This window comes from Xyrauchen texanus, chromosome 24, assembly GCF_025860055.1.
Source record: "Xyrauchen texanus isolate HMW12.3.18 chromosome 24, RBS_HiC_50CHRs, whole genome shotgun sequence".
NCBI lineage: Eukaryota > Metazoa > Chordata > Actinopteri > Cypriniformes > Catostomidae > Xyrauchen > Xyrauchen texanus.
Genome location: NC_068299.1, coordinates 37,673,482 through 37,698,904, shown reverse-complemented (window position 1 = coordinate 37,698,904; position 25,423 = coordinate 37,673,482). Strand labels below are relative to the sequence as shown.

General features: G+C 35.7%; 1 protein-coding gene across 2 annotated transcripts; it reads right to left on the bottom strand.

The window, feature by feature from the left end:
* Positions 1–22,188, bottom strand: LOC127617428 (ras-related protein Rab-23-like). 2 transcript variants are annotated; one of them, XM_052089392.1, is made up of 7 exons: positions 21,837–22,188; positions 14,235–14,472; positions 11,483–11,568; positions 10,694–10,850; positions 8,509–8,591; positions 6,374–6,466; positions 1–5,242 (listed from the first exon to the last, which is right to left on the bottom strand). In XM_052089392.1, exons 2-7 carry the CDS (start codon positions 14,387–14,389, stop codon positions 5,103–5,105), a joined length of 714 nt encoding a protein of 237 aa, XP_051945352.1. In that variant the 5' UTR covers positions 14,390–14,472; positions 21,837–22,188; the 3' UTR covers positions 1–5,102. The 2 variants fall into 2 exon arrangements, with proteins under 2 accessions (XP_051945352.1, XP_051945353.1); XM_052089393.1 differs by having other exon boundaries at positions 21,958–22,188.
* Positions 22,189–25,423: the final 3,235 nt, after the last annotated feature.

The following is a 25,423-nucleotide window of genomic DNA, read 5'->3' as shown; positions in this document are numbered from 1 at the left end:
TGAATTTATTAACATTAATAAACAATTCTTCCATAGTAATACATAACATAATTCTGTTGGCTGTTTATGATCGCCAAGCAGCATCATTTACAATGTGTCTGCGTTTATCAGCGTTTGACAACAGCGTTGAACGCCACTCATCCAATCAGAATGATGTAATGCATGTACAGATAGAACATTCCAGATTAAAAAAGCATTCTCAAAATGATTTTATATCCAAGCATATCTAAGGTGGTTATAGAAAGTTAAATGAAAGCAAACAACTTCAATAGAAGCTTTATTTTCCTCTTTTGACAACCATCAAACAACCCAAAACCAGAAGAGGTCAAAGAATCACCTGCAGAACTGTGGGACCAGATAAGACATCCGTCAAGGAATGATCCTAATCATATACGGTGTAAAGTCACACCTCTGCCCTTTAAAGTGGGTGCTGGCATGTTCGTAATCGCTGGCATACATTAGAAAATATTACTGAAGAGCTCAAGACAGAACAGTTTTAGATGCATCTTAATGTAGATTATTGTCAAGCAGTTTCAGATAAAGTGCCTTACACATTGTATTCATTCATTTGCAGCAAATATGACAAATAACAATAATCAGATATATCAAGAATTATTTAGAGTCAACATAAAGCTGATCAGCGATGTAAACGTGAAGGCCGTCGCGGCAAACATAAACATTCAAACATAAACAAAAATACATTTGATCAAAAATGAAAACAAATGGAACAAGTGAATTATATTTGGAAAGGGAAAAATATTTCTCATTGGACCACAACACCTTTTGAAATTGATTTTTTCAAACTGGTGTGGGGTGAACAATTCTGCACGGATGAATCAGAACGAATCAAATGAAAAGCTGATTCATTTGTAAAATATAACGCAATATATTCAATACATTACACGGATTTCTGAAATACTTGATTCTGCGATCAAATCCGTTTGTATGAGCGATAAATGAACTGATTGTTACAAAGCTGCTAGAATCACATGATCTTTTTTTCTCACATAATAGAACAACTCATATATTTATTCATATGTTAAGTATATGCAGGATAACGTACAGTTCATCGGTCATTATTGTAAAATAAACCCATTGACTGTACATCATCCTTTACATTATCAATATATTCCACTCGCAACATTGGCTTGATGGAAAATATCATGGGTTTTTTTTGGCTAGTGTTTAAGAGGATCCACATTTTGTGAAACAATTAGCACATCATTCACACATATATTTTCAGTAACGTCAATTCAACATTTACAAATTAAACTTCAAACACATTTTGACCCCTAAATTATAAGTTCTTACTTCTTGTGTCATGTTTGCTAACGCTTTGTAACATTGGGAGGCTAGATTTAGTCGTAAATCCTCTAGAAATGCAATATTTTTCGCAAATTGTTTCACACACACAAAAATCACTCAATGTTTACTTATAAAGCCTAATACTGTGTTGAAAGCCGTTTTTATATCAGAGCATGATAGATGGATGTCATGTCCCCCATAAAGCCTCCACTGAACATCGTGTCAGTCTGGGATTACATAAAGAGACAGAAACAATTGAGACAGCTGAAATGGAGAATTCACCACAGTTCTTGTCTAAGAAGCTTGGAACATCCTATCAGCCAACAACCTTGGTCTCTAGGAGAACTTTGTATGACATTAATTGATTAATGAAAACTATGCATGTCATTATTTCTTTTTAGAAATCCTCACTTTGCAAAAGATTTAGACACTTGTGAAAAACTTTCACAGTACTGTATATATATATATATATATATATATATTGTAATTTCATGGTGCTAAAGTCTGTTGACAGTTATTCATTTAAAATGCGTATGAGTATTTACTTCAAAATAATGAACTATTGACTCCAGTCACATTGCAATACAGTACATTATTGGGTGGGAGTGTTTGCACTATCTGTGGGTTTTCTTGAGAAATGGGTCATTGTGGTGAAAACCGCTCTGCTTTTGAAACATCTTAGCACAAAGTTTAAAAAACTGCCATAATAATTGTATATATTAATATTATATTCCACTTTCAATTAGTAAATATTTTTTACCAACATCAGTCCTGATTATAACTACCAAATATTCATTCATTTTCAGGATTTTAACCCTTTAAATGCCTGTTTGTTTAATAATGTCACTGTTGTTTTTCACACACACACACACACACACACACACACACACACACACACACACACACACTTCTCAATACACGCATACAAAACACACTCTGACATCCATAGCAATACGTCTACACTTTTTAGCTGCATCATTTATTGAATCTGCCTGCAGTGCTCTATAATACAGAAAATAAGGGGAAAGCATGCATTTGCTCCCTAGGCAAAACATAAGAAAAATAGCACCATCTGGTGGAAAATATAAACAAATTTAATGTTGAAGTCAGGGCTCTGGAATGAAAGCATATCATAGAATTCATGATTTTATGCTTTAATGACACTGGGATCAATATTGGTTTCAATAGGGACATTTTTGTCCTTAAGGTCCTGAGTGTAACTATTTTGTGTACACAGTGTATTATAGGAACTGAGGTTGAAATGCACTCCTTTGGCAAAATTTAAACCGTTGGCATTAACACAGCCAAAATTATCACAAAAAAAAAAAAAACATTTCCTGATGGTCGCAAAAGGGTTAGGAATATGAAATGTCAGGATAATCGTAAAAATAATTATTTATTTCAGCTTTTATTTCTTTCATCACATTTCCAGTGGTTCAGAAGTTTACATACACTTTGTTAGTATTTGATAGCACTGCATTTAAATTGTTTAACTTGGGTCAAATGTTTTGGGTAGCCTTCCACAAGCTTCTCACAATAAGTTGCTGGAATTTTGGCCCATTCCTCCAGACAGATCTTTGTCCCCATGTACCCTTTCAAACTGTAGTCTGGATATTTTTATGGCAGTTTTGGAGCAGTGGCTCCTTCTGCGTTGAGCAGCCTTTAAATTTATGTTGATACTCATTTCTACTGTGGATATAGATACTTGTCTACCTGTTTTTTCCAGCATCTTCACAAGGTCCTTTGCTGTTGTTCTGGGATTTATTTGCACTTTTTCACCAAACTACGTTCATCTCTACAAGACAAAATGTGTCTCCTTCCTGAGTGGTATGATGGCTGCGTGGTCCCTTTGTGTTTATACTTGCATACTATTGTTTGAACAAATGAACGTGGTAACTTCAGCCATTTGGAAATTGCTCCCATGATGTCAAGTAAAGGTAGGCCTTAAAATACGGTACACCTCCAATTGACAATTAGCCAAATCAGAAGCTAATTGTCTAAAGGCTTGAAATAATTTTATGGAATTTTCCAAACTGCTTAAATGGCCATTAACTTGATGCATGTAAACGTGTGGCCCACTGAAATTGTTTCAATCATTATTCATTGATAATCTTCCCCTGCCACAAAGCTTTTATCTTGCCCAAAGAAAGGATGCCGTTAAAGAGTTGATAACATTGATGCGTCCTTTTAATCTGGATGCAGACTAGATGCAGGCTTCAGTGGGGATTAAGAGTTTCAGTTCCTTGCACTAAGCTATCATGTGACTTCAGGAAACTTGGAATACAGTCCTGTTTTAATGGAGCTTTTATTTATTTGTCCTTTACATTTCTTAAAAGTACATCGAGTTTAGAAACATTTTGGCACTGTGTTTTGTGGATTTCAGTAAGTCATTACTTCACTATATTATATTCTTACAAAAATTCCTAAAAGAACATGGTTTAAAATATCTGAAAATATTCACGCTACAAATGAACATAACTTTTAAGGGAATATTGTGATAGCAAAATATGAATCTTAATTCAATACAAAGATATTGCACAAAGGACGAACAGTCAAAATGCACTTTGGTGTTTTTTGTAATTAATCTCATAAGTGAAGATTTAAACATTACCCTGCTCTGTACCACATTCAAATAATGCACATCTTAGTAACTCACTAAATATTTGACAGTGAGAAAATGTGCTCACTTTTCATATTGAAATTTTAAGTCACAATCTTTCTTGCGGGGTGATAAAACTACAATCCCACCACAAACAGTTATAATGTGATTAAGGGGAGTGTCTAAAAGGTTTCATGTCAATATTCGTAAAAAAATTGCTTAATGATTGAAAATAAATTGGAAATGTATTAAGTCGTGAGGGCTGTATTTGATTTTTATAACCAAGAAATGTTACTTATGATTTTAATGTGTGTAATATCTGTGCCACCAAAATGAAATTGCAATCAGTTTTTAAAAGGCAATGACTGAGCGTGACTTAACAAACTTGGCTCAACCAATGGCGTGAGTTTGGGGCTGAACTGTTTGTCCAAACAACTGAAGATGGGGAGTGATTGCTAAATGAATTGTTTCCAGACAGGTTTTTCAATTACATTTAGTGTCGCTAGTAATGAAAAAGAATTAAACACTTTTCAGGAATAGTTCTTCCCAAAAAGAAAGTGCTGTCATTATTTAATCACTCTCATAACGTTGCAAACCCACATGCTGTTATTTTCCCCAGGTATACAAAAGAAGAATCTTTACGCAGCCCTTTTCCGTACAATGACAGTCCATAGTGACATTGGCTGTCAAGCTGAAGAAAAATAAATAAATAAATACCTAAAACGCAGAATAAAAGCCCAATGAAAGCAGTCCATGTGACACGGGTGCTATATTTCATGTCTTCCAATACCATTAATATCTTTGTGTGAAAAACAGACTGATATTTAGGTATTCATTTTTATGTATTTATTTTGCATGAGGCTGCGTGAATATTCTTTAAAATGTAGGTTTTGTGTTCCACATCAAAATAGTTCATAACAACAGTATTTTTGGGTGAACTGTTGCTTTAAGGATTGAGGAATTACTTTCTAATCCAATTTTTTAAACTAGTGTTTTAAGCACTTACAGCCACCAGAGGTCTCTAGCTCCCAAACATTCTTTTGGATGAAATCAACAGATGTGAGCACAGAATATGTATAAATCTGCTCTGCAGGTGCAGAGTGGACGTGTGACTTTCTTTAGTGCTAACAAAACCTCTTATAACCTGTGGCTCAACAAGCCCAACGAGGCAGTCAAGTAATCCCGCACACAAGATATTCTACAGCAGTCTGCAGCTACCAAAAGTGTTTTTTGCCCTCTTCGTCCTCTGTTTGTTTGGTCGCAGGTTTATGACCTCACGGCTGTTCAGATCGTTGGAGTTCTGGTTCGGGTGGCTGCCACCAGTAGTGTTGAAAATGCCTGAAAAGACCATTTCAAAAACGTTCAAATATGGTAATGCTAATTTCACTTAGCTCAAACCTTCACCCTGTAGACACAGACATTGCTAGTTGATATGAAATACAGCCTACTGTATACTCATTACTATATTAAACAACATTTTGCTACTCATTTTATCATTTTTAAGCATGCGGTTTATGACCAACTATTAATTGAGAGACCAGAGTAAATCATAATGTTGTCATTACTGAAAAAAATCTTAAAGTTTTAATTAAACCTTACTTAAAATGTAAATTTTTGGGCTCATTACTCAAATATCAAAGTTCCTTGAACTTATTTTTCTAAAAATAAAATAATATCGGTAATTTGTGTGTTTTGGACTTTCAGTTACAGATGCCATTGTAGAAATTCACATTTCACAATCAGAAATGAAGGTGGCCAATATCAGACTGGTTACTGTTACCTTTGGTCAAAGTTGGACCAAGTTAACTATTTCCGTTCTCTTTATGAATGTGCAACTGAAGTATATGTGCATTATTGTGGAGATATAAGCTTATTAAATTAAGTTTCTTTAATGATTGACTTAGCTGAAATAATGAAGATTATAACTGATTCTGTTACTGTATGATCTAACAGTGAGTACATTCAATTAAAATGATTAATTTAAAAACAACAACAACAACAACAAACAAATAAACAGCTAATCTGAATTCAGTCAACCTGAATATAGCTTCTTTAACTTAACTATTTAAGTTCATTTTATATGAGCATCAAGTGAAGTGAACACAATTACATAATTATTGGAGACGCCATTTCTCAATTCAAACGAGGCAATGAGTTCCCTCAATCAACTGAGTAAAGAGTTACAAGGGTTTTCAGTGAACATGGAACATTTGGTATGGTACTTTTTTCCCTCTCACACGGCAGGAGCATGTAACAAACTGGTAAAGGCAAACAGTGATTAAATGGTGAAAAATAGAAGCAAGCAAAAAACTGCTGGGAGTTTGTGAGATTGTCATAGAAATACCAATGCTGAAATGATTTAAATAAAAAAAAATAATAAAAACAGTATATATCACTTTTAAAATACAATGTGATAAACAGAAACACCACCTATAATAAATGAAAGTGACAGAAAAGTTGTGTTCTCACCTATTTTATTGCAGGATGTGGGAACGGCCTCTGGCTCCTCTGCGGATTGTTGCTTGAGTCGCTGGAGATATTTGTCCGCTAGATACTTAAAAACTTCAAACGCAAAAACACATTTCATTTTACAGTCGTGCAAACAAAGAAACTGTAATTGAGTTAAATTCAAATTTGATCACTTAAGCGCAGTGTTGCCATGTCAGTTTATTACAAGCCACTTTGGGCTCGTTTTTTCACGAAGCCGCGTATCAATATGGGAAGTCACGGGTTGCAGATTTTTGGGTTTGTTTTAGGGATGGGCATTCATCAATAATTTGGTATTCAAATATTTAAGCTCATAAAAAACTAATATGAATCGTAATAATAAAAAGTAATTAATGAGAAAGAGACGTTGTAAAATAATTTTAGTCATAATGGTTGCGTCAACATTAAAAAAAAAAGCTATTTATATTCAAAACAAGCTTCTATCATGTCCTGTGTGTTTTTATTTTATATATTTAAACAGGCATTGCGTGAAAACTAAAAAAGCACAGAACAAAAGCATTTAAGCTCAAGCAAAGCGAAGAAAATGAAACAGACTGACGCAATTAGCATACGGCATGAATATAAACACTCGGCATATAATAGTTATGTTAATATTGTATCTTGTCATGTTTTTGTTGAGAAAAACAAGCTCTGTAAACTACTCAACTATACACACACCAGTATAAATGATGGAATGTTCCTTACCTCAGCTAGCGTAGTGTTTCTAGGATGCAATGTTTGTTGTTTACAGAAGTGTCGCAGGGATTACATTGCTATGGGGACGCTGCTTTCTGATGAGCTGCACATATACGAGAGTAAGGTGTACACCGCTTATCCAGCACATTGAAACAGGAACCAGCTCTCTCACAGTAAGCCACATTCTCACAATCACCCGCTTTTCTGGTGTCCATCTGAACATACTGACAGAACGGTTTGCTCATCGAATGTGATCAAATTCGGTCCATACTCAACAGCGCCACCCAGTGCATTCTGTTATAACTGCCAGTTTTAGTTGCGTTCAGGATTTAACATGGATCTCACTGTATATATGGCCACCAAAGCCCAACTTTGTGAAATGCGAATAGTATTTTTACCATTCGAATAATTATTGCAGAACAAATATTCGTGCACATCCCTAGTTTGTTTCCACAGTACAGTCGCTTTTTTGGTCTTACTGATGCTCGGGCTCCCAGAGCACAATACAGCAACCCACCACTAATAGCGGCTGCCACATAACCCCATCTACTGTTCGAACCATGCTCAAACCACAGATATAACTGGAGTTTGGCAGAAAAGCAGACCTGAAATTAAAATTATGTGTGCAGATTATATTTATTCAACCCTTAGTTTATCAAATTCATTTTCAGCTGGTTTATTACAGATCAAGTCAGTGTTCCCACCCCTTTTGACCGATGAATTTCCCCTTTCAAAATAACAGACTTAAAAGAACCATTCAACCTGACAAGTGAGACATCTTTATGGATTGCAAGTTACTCTACACATGAGCATTTTCAAGCTCAAGAAATAATTAGATTAGAGTAAAACTAGAATATTCATTATAGAGTTTTAATATTTTTTCAGGTTTTCCATGACAGTGGACACTCATTACCTTTACAGTTGGTCCAATTTCTTTTATCCCAATATCAGTAAAATGTTGCTTCAGGACCTTACTCCAGAAAAACATGTGACTTAATTTAGTTTAAATGGCAAATTGTAAATGTGAAATACTTAATACTTTTGTGGGATATATGTTTATATAGTTTATAAGGGAGCATCTATTAAAATTTTATATTCTATCCATCCTATGACTGTTAATCTTTCTATGCTGATCAATTAAATTTAGATCATAATTTCAGCCCCTACCTAAAAAATTAGGGTTGTTTATTTTCGCTTGTTATATTGAGGAAAGTCGCTTATTTTGGGCTTGTTTTTTCCAGACCAGGTCGCTTGTTACTCTTTCAAGATCTGGCAACACTGCTCAAGCTTTGTGACTTCTTGATTCACAATTCACAGATGTGTACCATAATTAAAAAACAAAGTGTTTACTTGAGTAATGCTCTCTTGTTAATCCAGTTCATTAATAAGCCTTTTTTATTCATCCACACATCCTCACTTACCTTCATTAACATTGAGATCTTCCTTCACTGATGTCCGATAGAATCTTAATTTCAGTCTCTTAGCCAGACCTTCAGCATCTTCACTGACACAACAACAACATAAAAGCTTGTCAATAAAAACACTGCAGTCCATAAAGTTGTTTTTTTTTTTTTTTTTTTTTAAAATCAATGGGCGACTTGGGAGCAAACTGACATGTTGCTGATACAATGGCAACAAATGACATTTAACACAAAAAGCCACGTGAGGTTGCGTTACTGATTTGTCCTCAGGTAAAGGGTGTTTTTTTTAGGCATTGTGCAGTTGGCCTAAAACCCTCTTAAATGTGGTAAAATCAGTTATTCACAGTCTGTCATCCCTTGTTGCCATATATATATATATATATATATATATATAGCCTTCGTTATATAATCACAAACACATGGTTAAATGTATTAATAATAATCAGAATAAACAATTATTCTGCTAAGTAATATGTAAGGGATAATGCACAGTCAGAGCGGTCTGATACATCTCAAGTATGAAACGTCCCCGGATGTGCGGTTGTTCAGAGCAATATCTGACCACTGGATGGTGCCATTGACAATCAGAATAGAGTATTCCAGGGAGCCGTGTAATAAAAAAATAACTGAAGACTGCTTACGTTTGCCAAGCAATGTAGCAACTTGTTACATTGTATAGATGTCAACCGATATTGGATTTTGCCGATCCAGATAACTGAGGTGGTGAAAATGGTTTAAATTGATTTATTGAATGTTACAAAAGAATGTCCTTTTTTTTCCCTTACTGTGACAGCGCAGACAGAGGCTAGAACAGTCCAAATTGAATTACATTTCAAATGCAGTTTATTGTGCATACAAAATCCCAATATACATACCAGAAACAAAATGAAGGTCTGATGTGTAACGCTCGACTTCTAACTATAAACATGCCTGAAATCAACCAGGGACTCTTATTTTGAAATGTCTGTGTTCCAAAACTTTGCACAAAATGATAAGAGAAACAAAACGTGCACTCCTCAATCATTTACAAATGTACTGCAATGTAAACACTAAAGTAAATATTGTCATGTCATAATTGTCCGGTATTACAGTTATCCCGTATTATAAACACTCAAAAATCAACAATCAATAAAGGTTATAAAAATAAACATTCAATATTGTATCTACTTCATTTGTGTCTTTTTATATTTTCTAACATCCCATATTAATAATAGTGCAAACAGTGACGATGATAGACATGAGGCTTTGTTGCAATGCAAGTACATGCACGTTTTCACCAAATTAAGCTTAGTATGGTCATATATATATATATATATATATCACCAGATGAGGTTTTATATTATTATTATTAAAAAAAGATATGAAGTTAGAGACACTATGTATGTGTTGACGGGGCACGTTTCCACATCGTCACATTTTTCTGTGCATGCCCGCGCTTCACATTAAGACACTTGATTATGGAATGATGAATTTCTTATGGGTTTTGAAGCCACTGGATGTTTTTGAAAAAGTATGTTGTTTCAATGCGTCCCAAAAATTCCCTGTTTAAGGTATGACTGTGTGAAATTTATGTTGTAGAACAAAACATCCACGTATCCTAAGGTAATGTTTAACTCAGACATCCCAAACAGCCATTATTAAAAACCTCGCAAAATCAAAACTCATGGCTAAAAATGCTAATTCTCTCCCGGGTTTTGAACTACAACCTGAACAGCTCTTTTGCCAATAACAGATTGGTCAAGAAGCCTCCAGTTACCTCCAATACAGTACAGTTATGTGTATATTGGCTATTTTAAAACATGACTGAATGCGGCACATCTGATCTGAATTTTAAATCTTGTATATACATATACCATACATTTTTATCATACGATTATACATATAATACATACATATTACATGATTTTATAAATATTTATCTTATGAAATTAACTTGTTTTACAATATATACTCAAATATATGAAAAGAGAAAATTTCAGACTTCTGAGAAATATCCAAGTGAACACGATTGTCAGGGGATGCTGAGGCGGCCATTATTCAGCCTACCCAAAACGGTTGGTCCACCACTAATTTATTAAAGCTATAAGAATCTTTTTGACAGTACAATATCGTACTATCAGAGTTTTTTATTTTTTATTGTTTTCTGGCACGTTTGTAAGCATCTGTTTAGAATGTGTCGCCTTACTTTTTGATAACCATGTCATCCAGTAGATCAATCTTGTTCTGCACCAGGACGGTGGGAATGTACCCCACCTCTAGCTCCACCTTCTCCCTCCAGCTGCTGATGGCCTCAAATGATTCTCTGTCTGTGGTGGAGAATACCAGCACACATGCCTGGGCACCTGCACATCAGACCACACATCAGTAATCTCAACGCTTCATCGTGCAGTACAATGAATAACAATACCTGAAGAGAAATCTGCCATCACCAAAAAGTTTGCGGCCAAAAGTTTGGAATAATGTACAGATTTTATTTCCTTCCGAAACAATTGGTACTTGAATTCACCAAAGTGGAATTTTACTGATGTAAACAACAGCACCATCACTATTTGAAGTCATTTTTTATCAAATCTAGACAGCAGCATCACTCCAACACCTTATTCTTGAGTAATCATGCTAAATTGATCATTTGGTACTAGAAAATCACTTGCCATTATATCAAACACAGTTGAAAGATATTTGGTTCGTAGCTCTAGTTTGAAAGACACCTCACATGTCCTCAGCTGACAGCTTCATTGAATTCTACCCGCTCAACACGTTTCATGTACCACTGTTTACAAGTTACCAACATAATTCCTTTGTTTGAATTTAAAGTAAACAGTCTCTTTCTGTACGTTTCATGCAAGTTTCCAGGTTTACTGTCTTTTTGTGGTCATGAAGACTGGACCAAACTTCACACAGAAAGGCTTAGTAACCTACTTTCACACAATTCTCATGTGTACATGTATAATGTTTTAGGTAACACACGGCGCACCTCTGTAATAGGCTTTGGTGATGGCATCAAACTCCTCCTGTCCTGCGGTGTCCCATAACATCAGTCGAACCTCCTCACCATTAACTCTACAATACATGCAAACAAACACTGAATTTATGCATGCATTGGGCTGCTGTTCCAGTCCAAGACTGCGGTGTACTTAATTTAAAATTAGCATAAATAAAGTACAAAAAAGCTATCATGACATTTAAATAATATATAATTATTTGCATTTTTGTTATCTTTGTTTTTTGTTATTGGTGTAATGAATTATTTGCATTACGATAATGACAATTGGAGGGGTATTATATGGATTTAATAAAGCGCAAAAGTTCAGCCATCTTGGTTCCTAAAGTATTCTTCCCAATCATTTTTTTTCCCCCCAAAAGCATGATGAACCGAAACCAACCCAACACTATTACAAACTTTGATTTGAAGCAAAAAGTATTTTTAAAATCAGACAAAAAGGTACAAGACTGTGCCCTTAACATCTTTAATGAGGGCAGGAACTACAGTCCCCAATGACATAATCGAACTAAAAATGATGGAAAATATAAAAGGTTCTGATTGAAGTTGTTGATTTTAAATATAGAAGCAATATATTTTTAATTTTATTGCAAAATGTTCAGATATGTTTAACTGTTTTTCCACAATATAAGCACTATATTCCATTTATTCATTTTTGTTTTTTGCAAATAGTTAAGAGAGTAGATCAACAGAGTTCTCAGCATCATTCACAGGGAGTCATGAGCGCGAGCGTTCACTGCAGAGCTCTTTTGGCGCACTTTGATTGCCGCAATTCTCTGATTGGTGGAGCAATTCTCCTCTTGGGTAGTGTAGTTCTTCACTAGGAATTCCACTATTTAACATGTTTCGAAATAATAGGACTGATGGCTTCAGCAAGTCAAGTGGTTTTTATTGTCGTTTCAACCATATACAGTTAGTACAGTACACAGCAAAACGAGACAACGTTCCTCCAGGACCAAGCAGAAGCATATACCAACAATTTACAACCTCGGAGCTCACCGTAGGTCTTTTTAGAAGTTATAGTTAAAAAAACTATTGGCCTATGAACTAATAAATATGCTTCATTTCCTTTAAACCAAGTGTAACTTCTTGTTTTGTTCTTGATTTTGGGACGTAATAGGACCATGACAGGTTCTTGGCAAGTTTTGTGATTATATCAAGAACAAAACATTTTCTTTGGGGCAAATCTAATGTGTTCACCAGAAAGGTCAAGCAAGCTTATTACTGTAATCCAGATGTAATTCAGTCTCAGTTTGATTAAACACGTGAAGCCACTAACACTTCATCGGTTCCTCATTTCGTTCTGCGTGTACAAACAGAAAACCACACTGATTTTTTCTGGCATTGCCTACAGCGGTTTAAAATAATTCAACAAAATGTTTATCAATTGACACCACATGTTCAATGTAATCGTTCAAACAGGTCCTATGCATGCATATTATGTGCACAGAGTATAGATACTGCAAAATAGGAGTATATGGTAACATAATTCTGGACATCCATTTTTTTTTTTTTTTACCAATTATATTCTGAAATCATTCGATAAATCACAATTATTTTAATTTACTGACAGGCATAGTAAGAAATAAACACACAAATAAGAATAAATCAGCATATTATTATTTCAAATATTACAAAAAAGAAAAGGGTTGTAATTCACTTTTGTCGGTAAAGCTGCTTTAATGGATTTATTTATATAGTGCTTTTTACAATAAATATTTAAAATATAGATTTAAATTATTATTTATTTTAATTGAAAATATTTCTCTTTGGGTTTTTACATCTAAAATTACTATTTAAAATAATTTAATCATTTCTTTTGGCTTTCTTTAGTACAATGACAATCAGGGACTAAAAACGGTTCAAGAAAAAACAAAAACGAACAACTTTTTCGGCAAAACCTAACCGAAAACAAAATCCCTTTTGAGAAATTATAATTTTTCAGTGTGTCACGCGTCCTGTACGTGAACGTTCAGCGCGTTTGACCGAAGTATACTTTGGGCTTTAGTCCAAACACGGCCACGTAGTGTGCAGGAGAGAGATTTTAGCTATTAATTGATTTTAGGTGGCCAAATTAAAATTTTGGCTACATTTAATATTACAAATGCATTTATAGAAAAGACTACTTTATTTAGGCTACGATGTACTATGCTTGTGATTTCTATCCCAAAAATTCCCCAACGTGAGAAAAGCAAAAAAAAAAAGCTTATTTTGGGTGAGGCAAGTCCCTTATTTTGAGCTTGTTTTACAAGAACACGTCACTTGATTCTCTTGTGAGATCTGGAAACACTGCAACTGGTATATCACAGAGTACGGTCATTTTAAAAAAGAATGTTATTAACATTTTCTGCTCAGAATGATCCAAAATGTAAAACATTTTGTTTTTAGTCCCTGGTTACAATTTAAAAGCCAATTATTAAAATTTAGTAATAATAATACCATATTCTATTTTTCTCACAAGGGACTCCAGTCTTAGAATATCTATATTCTTAAGAACTTAAGACTACGAATCTTTTTCATCTAGGCAAATCCTATGCTTTGCATCTTATACGTAATGATGGGATTTTTTAAAACCGGAGCCACAGAGAAACACGAGCAAACTTACTGTGATTCATCTGGAAATTACTCTTGAGCATTAAGATCTACACTGGAAACCAAAAGCAGCTCACAAAAACATATGAAAGCATTTCAAAGCATCCTGATTGAAGCATAAACACCTGCTTACATTATTTGTCTTTCCAGGAAGTCGACCCCAATGGTCTTCTTGTAGTCTTTAGTGAAAATCCCCTTGCAGTATCGCTGAATCATACTGGACTTCCCGACCGCTCCGTTCCCCACCACCACCACCTTGATGGCCACTTCCATGTCCTCTTCCAGCATGACTGTGATCAGTGTGTGCAGCACTGCGCTTTCACTTCACTGCGTCCTGGCTCAGTGCTGCTGTATGATCTCCTCAACTTTTGCTTTTTTTGTGGAGAGAAATGGACAGATCTGTTATTTATACAGCATGATGTGTAGCAGATATTCATCAACTTCTGACAGGGCACGAAACACTACCTACAAGAGTAATGACCATTAGAAGTGAGGCCTGCGTCTGGAGTAAACAGGGAGACATTATGTACTAATCTCTGAATATTCTGGTTCAGCCATGGCACACATTCCAGGTCATTTTGCACGGAGTATGTCTGCTGTCGTCTGGGGTGTGGTCACTGGTCACCATGACATGGTTTTCCTTTTCCACACAAGTTAATGATATTTCTGGTAGATGTTGATTAACGATTTAAAAAAAAAGATTTAACGATGTTATGATTTCTAAAATCTCATGACAGCATATCTGGGTCACGGTTCACCCAAAATAAAAGGAAAAATAAAGATATTAAAGCCTATATTTACACTGTAAAAGAGGGAACCTGTAATTGTCACCTTAAGGAGCTATTTCTGTCTGATCGAACCCTAAAAATGTGTTTTATTGGCATAACCGAATGCATTCAGGTTGATTTAAACTAGTTAATTTAGATGCTACAACAAAAAGAGAGCGGTTTTATATATATATAAAAAAAATAAAAAAATAAATAAAAAAATAAAAATATTCACAACAGTGATTCTAATTGGATTGTCATTTTTACGATATTACAGTGATGAGAATTACGGTCATTTAAAAATCAGAATTAAAAAAGGTAATACATCCTACTTTTAAATAATAGATCAGATATTTTAAGATGCGTAATGAAAATTGTAATGTGATAATTGGGTGAGAAATGTGCTTCACGGTCATGAAATAATAATAAAAATATTATTGGTTCTAGAAAAAAAAAAAATCAAAATCAAAATATACAGGATCAGAACATGTTCTTGAAAGTTTGTGTGAATACCTCACTAGTGCTATAATGAACCCCCCCCCAAACAATGAAATCAACAGAAAAAATACATTCCATGTCAACTCAACTAACTCAACGGTTCCCGGCTCAGAATTTTGTTGTTCACCTTTACTGAGGTATAGATAAGTAAGGGATAAATGTACAGTCAGCCGGTTGTTATCGTACAATAAAGGGTGATCAGGATCCCGTTGCGAAGCGGAATACTCAATTACCCTGAAGGGCTTGATTTTGCAATAACTACCGGCTGACTAAATATTATCCTGCTTTTTACATGGCTACAAACCATATAAATACATGGACATAAAATATTGATTTCAATAAACATTATGTAATTTAAGACAGCTGAAATCAGGTTTGTGCAGTTCTGTTGTCTGACGTCTGACTCATGACGCAGTGCATTACAAGACTACTTGCCAAATAAATGGATAGGAAACATTGATTGAGATCAAATAATTTTATTAGAATACTTTGAGATCACATAGTGAGCATTAAATAGGACTCAGATACCCAGAAGTGCGGTTGATACGGAGCAATTTCAGACCGCATTAAGAATGCATTATGAGATTTCAGAAATACATATCTGCAAAGCTCAAATTCCAGTCCCGGAAATTTCACACGGAATAACCCAAGTGTAAGCCATAATGCAAGGCAATGTTTCTTTTAATCTAAAGAGAGGTACAAATGACACCAGTAACCTTGAGGTGCAATTGTTTTGTCTAGTGCAGTTGTGAGTTGTGAACGTGAACACAACTTTGCAATCCAAGAACGCTGGGTAGATAGCCGGGAGACATGCAGACAGATTAGGTTACATTACAGAGGCCTCCCGCGTTTCTCTTGGGTAACTAAATACAGTACCCGAGACATCAATAGTATCCAGCAGCCCTTTAATCCTACATTCACACAGGATATTCTTTCATAATATACGCTTGCAAAATAATGTCCTCATCTATTGCAATGCATCCAATTATTAGCTCTTTATTTTATTGATTAATGTTTTTATTTTATTATTTAGGAATATAATGTCCAAATAATGTTTATTTTTATTTTTATGTGCGTTCACCTTTATGGATCTATGTAAAGTAAATAATAAATAGAATATATAACTAAATAAAAAGAATACATGCGTTCAAATGATTTCCTGGGCAAGATTGGAGTTCATCCTGACTCATGGCTGTTTGGTTCAGCTTTCAGAAAGATGCATCACAGTGCTCTTGACATGCGTTTCTGAGGTCTATTTGAAGGACTGCACTAATGCCATGGCACTGAGATCCATGTAACCAAGCAAGTCTAAATGATTTACAGTGGTGGCCAAAAATATTGGCACCCTTGGTAAATAGGAGCAAAGGCGGCTGTGAAAACTTTGTTTATCCTTTTAAACTTTCATTCAAAATCTATCCTCTAATAGATATCAAACAATTCCAAACACAACACAAGTTTGATCAAAAAAACAATATATTTGTCAAATATATGTGTGGCACAATTATTGGCACCGTTTTATTCAATACCTTGTGCAACCTCCCTTTGCCAATATAACAGTTCTGAGTCTTCTCTTGTAATGCCTAATGAGGTTGGAGAACACATGGCAAGAGATCTGAGACCGTTCCTCCATACAGAATCTCTCCAGATCCTTCAAATCCTGAGGTGGACTCTCCTCTTCAGTTCACCACACAGGTTTTCTATGGGGTTCAGGTAAGGGGACTGGAATGGCCATGGCAGAACCTTGATGTTGTGGTCAGTGAAACATTTTATGTTTGTTTTGGATCTTTGTCCTTCTGGAAGATCCAGCCAGGGTCCATTGTAAGCTTTCTGGCTGAGGCAGTCAGATTTAGATTTTTTATCTGTTGGCATTTGATAGAGTCCATGATGTCATGTATCCGAACAAGACCTTTGGCAGAAAAACAGTCCCACGACATTAAAGATCCAGCACCACATTTAACCGTGGGGCATGAGGTACTTTTCCATCTGTGTGTGCCAAACCCATTTCTGGTGTTTGCTGCCAAAAAGTTTTTTTTTTTTTTTTTTTTTGTTTGTTTCATCTGACCATAGAACCTGACCAGGATTTGAAGTTACAGTATTGTCTGGCAAACTGAAGACACTTCAGTTTGTTGTTGGATGAGATAAAAAGGCTTTTTTCTTGAAACACTCCAAAACAGCATATGATTTAAGTGAAATCTTTTTTTTTAGACTTTCTGACCCAAAGACCCGAAAACCCTTTCTGCAATTCTCCAGCTGTGATCCTTGGAGATTCTTTGGACACTTTAACCATCCTCCTCACTGTGCGTGGAGACAATGTAGACACACGTCCTCTTTCAGGCCGATTCCGAAGATCTCCAGTTGACTGGAACTTCTTAATTATTGCGCTGATGGGGAAATGGGTATTTAAATGCTTTAGCTATTTTCTTATAGATATTTCCCATTTTGTGAAGCTCAACAACCATTCGCTGCACATCAGAACTATATTCTTTAGTGTAACCCATTGTGATTGATGATAAATTTGGCTTGTGTGTTACCTCATATTTATACCCCTGTGAAACAGGAAGTCATGGCTGAAAAAATTTTAGGTTCCTAGTCACCAGCAGCACAAAAATGTAAAATATGAATGCATTCAAATTCATATACTTCACATATTTTACTCATATGAATTTCTAGGGGTGCCAGTAATTTTTTCCAATGTGTTTGAGACAAATATTTATTAAATAATGAGATATTTGCCATCTTTCAGTTGTTTTACTTCATTAAAGGTTACATTTTTGTGCATTTTTTGAATGAAAGATCAAAAGGATAAACAATGCAGCCTATTTGCTCATATTTACCAAGGGTGCCAATATTTTTGGCCACCACTGTGTAATATATATATATATATATATGTGCGCATTTCTGTGGAGATAGTGGTTTTATTATTGGCCTAAAATCAGGTATAATCATTTTTTATTTGAGCGGTGTAATTGTATGACCAAAATTGGAGTCCATTCAATTAAAATTCAAGTTGAAACAATGTTTAAATAGCAAATCTGAGTTCAGTCTACTTGCATCTAGTTACTTTAACTTAAACAGTTAAGTTAGTTTTATAAAAACACAAGTTAAATGAACCCAATTACACACATTTTGGAGATGCCACTACTCAATTCAAATGAGGGAATCCGTTTACTCAATTGTGTAAAGTCAACTTATTAGGATTTTCAGTGAACATGGATTGGATATGTTGAACATAACAGATAAAAGATATTTAAAAATAACATGACAATTGATGTGGGGGAAAAATTTTCATGTTTAAAACAGTTTTGGACTTTTGATTTAGTAGTTGCAGACAACAGAAATCACATTTTGCATAGACAGAAAATTAGAAATTAATATTCTGTATATTCAACATGCTTTCCTTTTTAGAATTTAATTAATTTTTGCTTGGTATTCATTTATATTGCACATTAAAAAGTGATAGAAACTTATACAATGCATTGACATAATTTATTAGATATAAACCATCGGTTTTCATATTTGCATTTTCATGTTTTTGCCTAATATTGTTTCTATTTGGTAAATAATTGGCCAATAAATATCGGTGACCAATACATGTGCATCTCTAAATGTAATGGTATTATTTTAGGCCTCCCCTTCCAAAATGTTAAAGTATCAGTTGGTTAATGTACCATGGTACTTTAATATATACTGAAGGATTACCATATCCATGCAGTGTTGTGGAAAAGTATTTGCCCTCATCCTGATTTCTTCTCTTATAGTGTATTTTTAAATACAAAATTGTTTTATATCTTCAAATGAGATATAACTTAAAACAAAGGCAACCGGAGTAAGCACAAAACACGGTTACTTTTTTTTTTTCCTTTTAATCGAAGCAAAAAGCTATCCAACACCCATATCACCCATGTGAAAAAACAAAAAACAAACTTGCCAATCAACCGCTTCCGATAACTGGAGATAAAAGGGGTTCAAGATCAGTCTTTCACAACGCTGTGGTGGAATTGTGGCCCACTCTTCTTTCAAGAACTGGTTTAGTTCAGCCACATTGAAGGGTTTGAGGATGAACAGCCAATTTAAGGTCCTGCCACAGCATCTCAATTGGGTTCAAGTCAGGACTTTGACTAGGCCACTCCAAAACTTTCATTGTGCTTCTTTTGAGCTATTCAGAGTTGGATCCTACAGTGCATCCGGAAAGTATTCCCAGCGCTTCACTTTTTTCCACATTTTGTTATCTTACAGCCTTATTCCAAAATAGATTGAATTCATACATTTTCCTAAATTGTACAAACAATACCCCATAATGACAATGTGAAAGCAGTTTGTTTGAAATCTTTGCAAATTTATAAAAAATAAAAATCACATGTACATAATTCTTTGTTGAAGCACCTTTGGCATCAATTACAGCCTCAAGTCTTTTTGTGTATGTTGCTACATGCTTGGCACACCTATTTTTGGGCAGTTTCTCCCATTCTTCTTTGCAGGACCTCTCAAGCTCCATCGGGTTGGATGGGGAGCGTCGGTGCACAGCCATTTTCAGATCTCTCGGGTTCAAGTCTGGGCTCTGGCTGGGCCACTCAAGGACATTCACAGAGTTGTCCTCAAGGACATTCACAGAGTTGTCCCGTAGCCACTCCTTTGTTATCTTGGCTGTGTGCTTAGGGTCGTTGTCCTGTTGGAAGATGAACCTTCACCCCAGTCTGTGGTCCAGAGCGCTCTGGAGCAGGTTTTCATCAAGGATGTCTCTGTACATTGCTGCATTCATCTTTCCCTCGATCCTGACTAGTCTCCCAATTCCTGCCACTGAAAAACACGTGGGACCTTTCATAGACATGTGTGTGCGCGCCTTTCCAAATCATGTCCAATCAACTGAATTTACCACAGGTGGACTCCAATGAAGTTTTAGAAACATCTCAAAGGATGATCAGTGGAAACAGGATGCACCTGAGCTATATTTTGAGTGTCATGGCGAAGGCTGTGAATACATGCGATTTTGTTTTGTTTTTTATTTTTAATAAATTTGCAAAGATTTCAAACAAACATCTTTCACATTGTCATTATGGGGTATTGTTTGTAGAATTTTGAGGAAAATAATGAATTTAATCCATTTTGGAATAAGGCTGTAACATAACAAAATGTGGAAAAAGTGAAGCGCTGGGAATACTTTCCGGATGAACTGTATGCTTTGGATCATTGTCTTTCTGCTTAAAAAGCTTTCTGCACTTCAACTCTGACATGACCAGATGTTCTCTGTGAGGGCACAATTTTTTCCCTTTTTTCCATTTTTCCTCTCAATTATTGCAAGTCACCTTGACCCTGTATGATGTTCTTTTTGAGGAATTCTAGGTTTTATTTATGCCAGATGTTATTTATTCCAAACAGTTCCATTTTCAACTCAGTCCACAGAACATTCTCCCAATAGGTTTGAGGATCATCAAAGTGTGATTTGGCAAAATTCAGACAAGCCTTAACGTTCTTCAGTGTAAGCAGTGGTTTTCGCCTCACCACTCTTCCATTTTTGGACAGTGTCTTTCTGATTTTGGAGTCATGAACCTTGACCTTTATTGATGTGGAGAGGCCTACGGTTCCTTGGATGTTGTACTTGGCTTTTTTGTGAATTTCTGGATGAGTCGTCACTGTGCTATTGGTGGAATTTTGGAAGGTCGGCCACTTCTGGGAAGGTTCACTACTGGGCCCAGTTTTCTCTATTTGAAAATAATGGCTTTCAGTCCCAGAGCCTTTGAAACCCTTCCCAGACTGATATATTTCAATCACCTTTTTCCTCATCATTTCTGGAATTTATTTCGGCCTTGGCATATTGTGCTACTGGATGAGACCTTTTAGCCAACTTCATGCTGCTGAAAAAGTTCTATTCATGTGTTAATTTGATTGATCAGGGCTGGCAGTAATCAGGTCTGTGTGTGTCTAGTCCAGCTAAACCCCATTATGAATGCAGTTTCATAGATTTGGGGATTTAGTAACTAAGGGGGCAAATACTTTTTCAAATTGGTATTAGATAACTTTTTTGCTTCAATAAATAACATTATCATTTTAAAACTGTATTTTGTGTTTACTCAGATTGCATTTGATTTATATTAGATTTTGTTAGAATTTTTGAAACTATTTAGTACAGGAGACACAAAAACAGAAGAAACCAGGATGGGGCAAACCATTTTTCACAACACTGTATACTCGGGTCTGACTTTATGGATCTGGGCAACTTGTTATAAGATAAAACAATAATACTTTATAGTCCATTATATGATGTAACTACATTAAGATACCTCCTATTAAAAAGTACTTTATTGGTGCCTCGGTGTAGTCATACGGTGACACTGAATGATTACCATATTCATGCACAATGATGTTTAGATGGTTCCCAAGGGTTCGACCATGGTACACAAAACCACTGTAGTGCCATGGTACTTTTTGCTAGTGACTCAAGAGATGTTTGAAACATCACAGCATTGTCTTACCTGCATTCAGGTTACCAGGTTACATTGATTCCTCTCTGAAGATCCGACACGAGAATGTTCATAAATGTAAGATCTACCCAAGGATCCAAACACAAAACTCTGATGATTTATAAACTCAAACCTTAAACAGATCACCGCATCAGCTTGTTGAATGTCCGCAGTTTTGCAAAGGAGTGGCCTCCTCCTCTGCTGCTCTTCTCTTAGATCGACTAACAAACCGCGACTCCCTGATGTCACAGCGGCACTGAAGAAACCAATGGCAGCAGATCCAGCAGCGTTTACCGGACTTTGCGTTTTATAGACGTTTACGCTCATTCACGTGCGCGCGTGTGTGTGTGTGTGTGGTACAGTGGCGCGGCATTGTGAAGTCAGCAACCACTCTAAAATATCTGTCGCCCACCCCGAAGACCCTATTTCAAAATAAAAGTGTAATTTAAGTCTAACTGGATTCATTGCTTAATAAAACACAAAGTCCTTATTAAGTTATGCTGCTTGGAGGCAACATTGTGTGACAATGTAAAGACATGTTGAATAAAAGAGGCTACAGGTTTTTATTTATTTAATATTTGTAGTGAAAGTGAGTAACTATACATTTTGTGGACGTCAGAATTGTACAAATGTTAAATAACTAAGAGATGTTAAACTATTTTATTATTTAAAGCATTTTTGAGACATGAAGTTCTTTTTAACTTTTCACACTGTGTCTAACAATGTGCCTTTGAGACACTGAAGAAACAGCGAGACGCAGTGCAGGAGGCATGGATGTTCGTCCAGCGCATGTTTACATAGGAAAACAATGATAAAACAGAGCAGATGTGGGCAAAAAACAAGTTCGGTATGAACGGCCCCTAACTCATCCATTTGCACGTATCTGTGAGTGAGAGCGTGTGGGCGACACAAGTTTGGAAGGCCTGTATATTTTTTTCAGAAATTACAAATCCAAACTAAAAGTCCTACTTGAAAAACGTACCCAATCCGGTGGACCTCTAACATGAACAGCTCTGACAGCGCTGACAACAGAACAACATGTTACATGCCACCCCTCAAGCAGTTTTTGCAGAGCTACTGCGGTGGGGGCCATGCAATTGCGTGGTTTGCATGGTGCTTAAAACTGCTACTGTGCTTGTCATTGTCAGTTGAGGGGGCACAACTCTCTCTAATATTTTTGATTTGGACTGCATTACCCATCGACACAACACTTGATGTCAAATGTTACATATTGCTCCTTTAACAATGGGGTTTGCAAAACAAAATAAAAAACAGAACTAGACAACTGCAATATTCTCAACAGCAGGGTGCCAGAAGTAAAAATCCCATAAATGTTCTTCAATGACAAATTGATTTTAAATGATAACTTACTTTATAAACCTTTAAAGACCTACCGTGAGCTCTGAGATTTTTCATCGATGGTATGATTGTGTTGAAGCCACAATATTATGCAATAAAATCTAAATATATTTTCATGTATTGTTATTTTGAAATGATGTTTATAATTGTTATCATATATATATATATATATATATATATATATATATATATATATATATATATATGTATATATATATTTTCCACCACTTTTAATTTGATTTGCAATGCTTCAATGGTTTGCAGTTCCCTTATTAAAGACATAGCAAAAATAAGCTGAAAAAGTGGGTGGGATGCATGAGCGACCTCACTGCACAGGTGGCCTATCTATTCCTCAATATTGTTACAAGGCAACAAATTTCTCTTAACATACAAGCATTTAACCCACATTTCTCATAAAAAAAATGTATAATACAAAAAAACTCAAATATGCAGCCTCCACATGGTGCACCATCCCAGAAAAAGGTATTAAAATGACCATCAAGAATGATTGGTTTAATTAAAGTAATAGCTTGGAGTGGTGAGTTATTTAAATCTTATAAGCATCCTGTGCTTGCAAAGTGAAAAAAAATGGATATGTCACCCAGTAACAACCCTAATAACACACATATATCACCTAGATGTCTATTTGATGTGTGTGTTTACATCTGGAAGGTGTATTTTTTTTGGTTGGTGTCTCATCTGCAATACATCCATAAAACGTCATTCAGCCATTCATAAAGACATTCAGCAGATGTCTTTGAGATGTTTATGATTTTAATGTTTGTAAATCTGATCTTTTTAAGATGTCTAGCAGATTTTAATGAGATTGTGAAGCTTTCCAGATGAAAAGATCTAAAACAGATCTAAAATCTCAGAGATGTACGTGTGCTATCTGGGAACATGTTGCAATAGACGTGTAAAAGTGGATGGAAATAGAGCTGTTCAGTTTGTAGTCCTAGACACTACGTATTTTCAAGCCATAGGTTTATTCTGGAATTTCCTATGGTCTTTTAGAAAAGTAAATAGAGAGTAAATAAGTTCTTACATTAATATTACTTGAAGAAACATCCATGTTTTGTTCTGCAACAACAATTATACTTAGTCATATCTCAAATGTGAATTTGTGAATGCCTCCATGTTAAAAATGCATGGGATAGTGTGTGTTTGGAAGCGGGATAGAGAAACAATAGTTTAATATAGACAAACAACAGAATTTCAGTACAACCAAAGTCTGATACATCTAGAACAATGCAATGTGAAAAGAGTTAAACCAGCAAAAGAAATTAAAGAAATAATTCATGAGATAGGTGCGTTACTGTGATTTTACCACAACACAAATCGTCTCTGGTTACACATGCAATCTCGGTTCCCTGAGATGAAGGGAATGAGATATTGCCATAAGCACTATGGGGAAATCCTTCCAAACAACCTTGTTGAACCCCTTATACAAACACACCAATCCTCTGATTGGCAATGGTGTCTAAGCTCCGCCCCTTCAGGCACGCAGTTGGCCTATATAAGTGGCCGCTCAGTCACCATTTCTTCAGAATTTTCTGACAGAGTGTGGCCTCGGAGAGGCATTTATTTGAAATAATATTAAACGTAAAATGTCCAAAAGGGGTAATAAAGTGTCTAAGGGGGAATAGTGTTCATAATAAAAGGGGACTTTAGCATCCTCGCGGTGGAATGGGGCTAAGTGAAAGGGTAGGGTAGTGTCCATAGGATAGCCCAGGCACAGGCTGGGTCAGTAGGCAGCCCACACTCCCCTCCAAATTCCACAGCATGAGGTGCAGAGCTTGCAAGTCACCCACCCATTTTAAAGAGGGCAAAGCCAATAGGAGTCTTTAGGAAAGCACTCCCAGCTCAACAGATTCCAATGGCTTGAACAGGGAGTTTGTGAGTGACTTCAGCACCAAATTTAAGTCCCAAGTGGGTACCATAGCAGTCACTCCCCTAAGAAAATTTATGACTAGATTATGTTTGCCTTTCGATGAGCCAGCCTCCAGGGCATAGTATGCTGAGATAGTCGCTACATAATCCTAGAGAATTTATGGGGTAAGACCAGCTTCCAGCCGCTCTTGAAAGAATGTAAAAATCTCAGCTATGGGGAAAATAATTGGGTCTTTACCACGTTGAGAGCACCAACTTGCAAACACGCACCATTTCAGTACATAGAGGCATCTCGTGGATGGTGCTCTAGTCTGTAAAATGGTGTTCATCACCGACTAAGCCAATTCTGG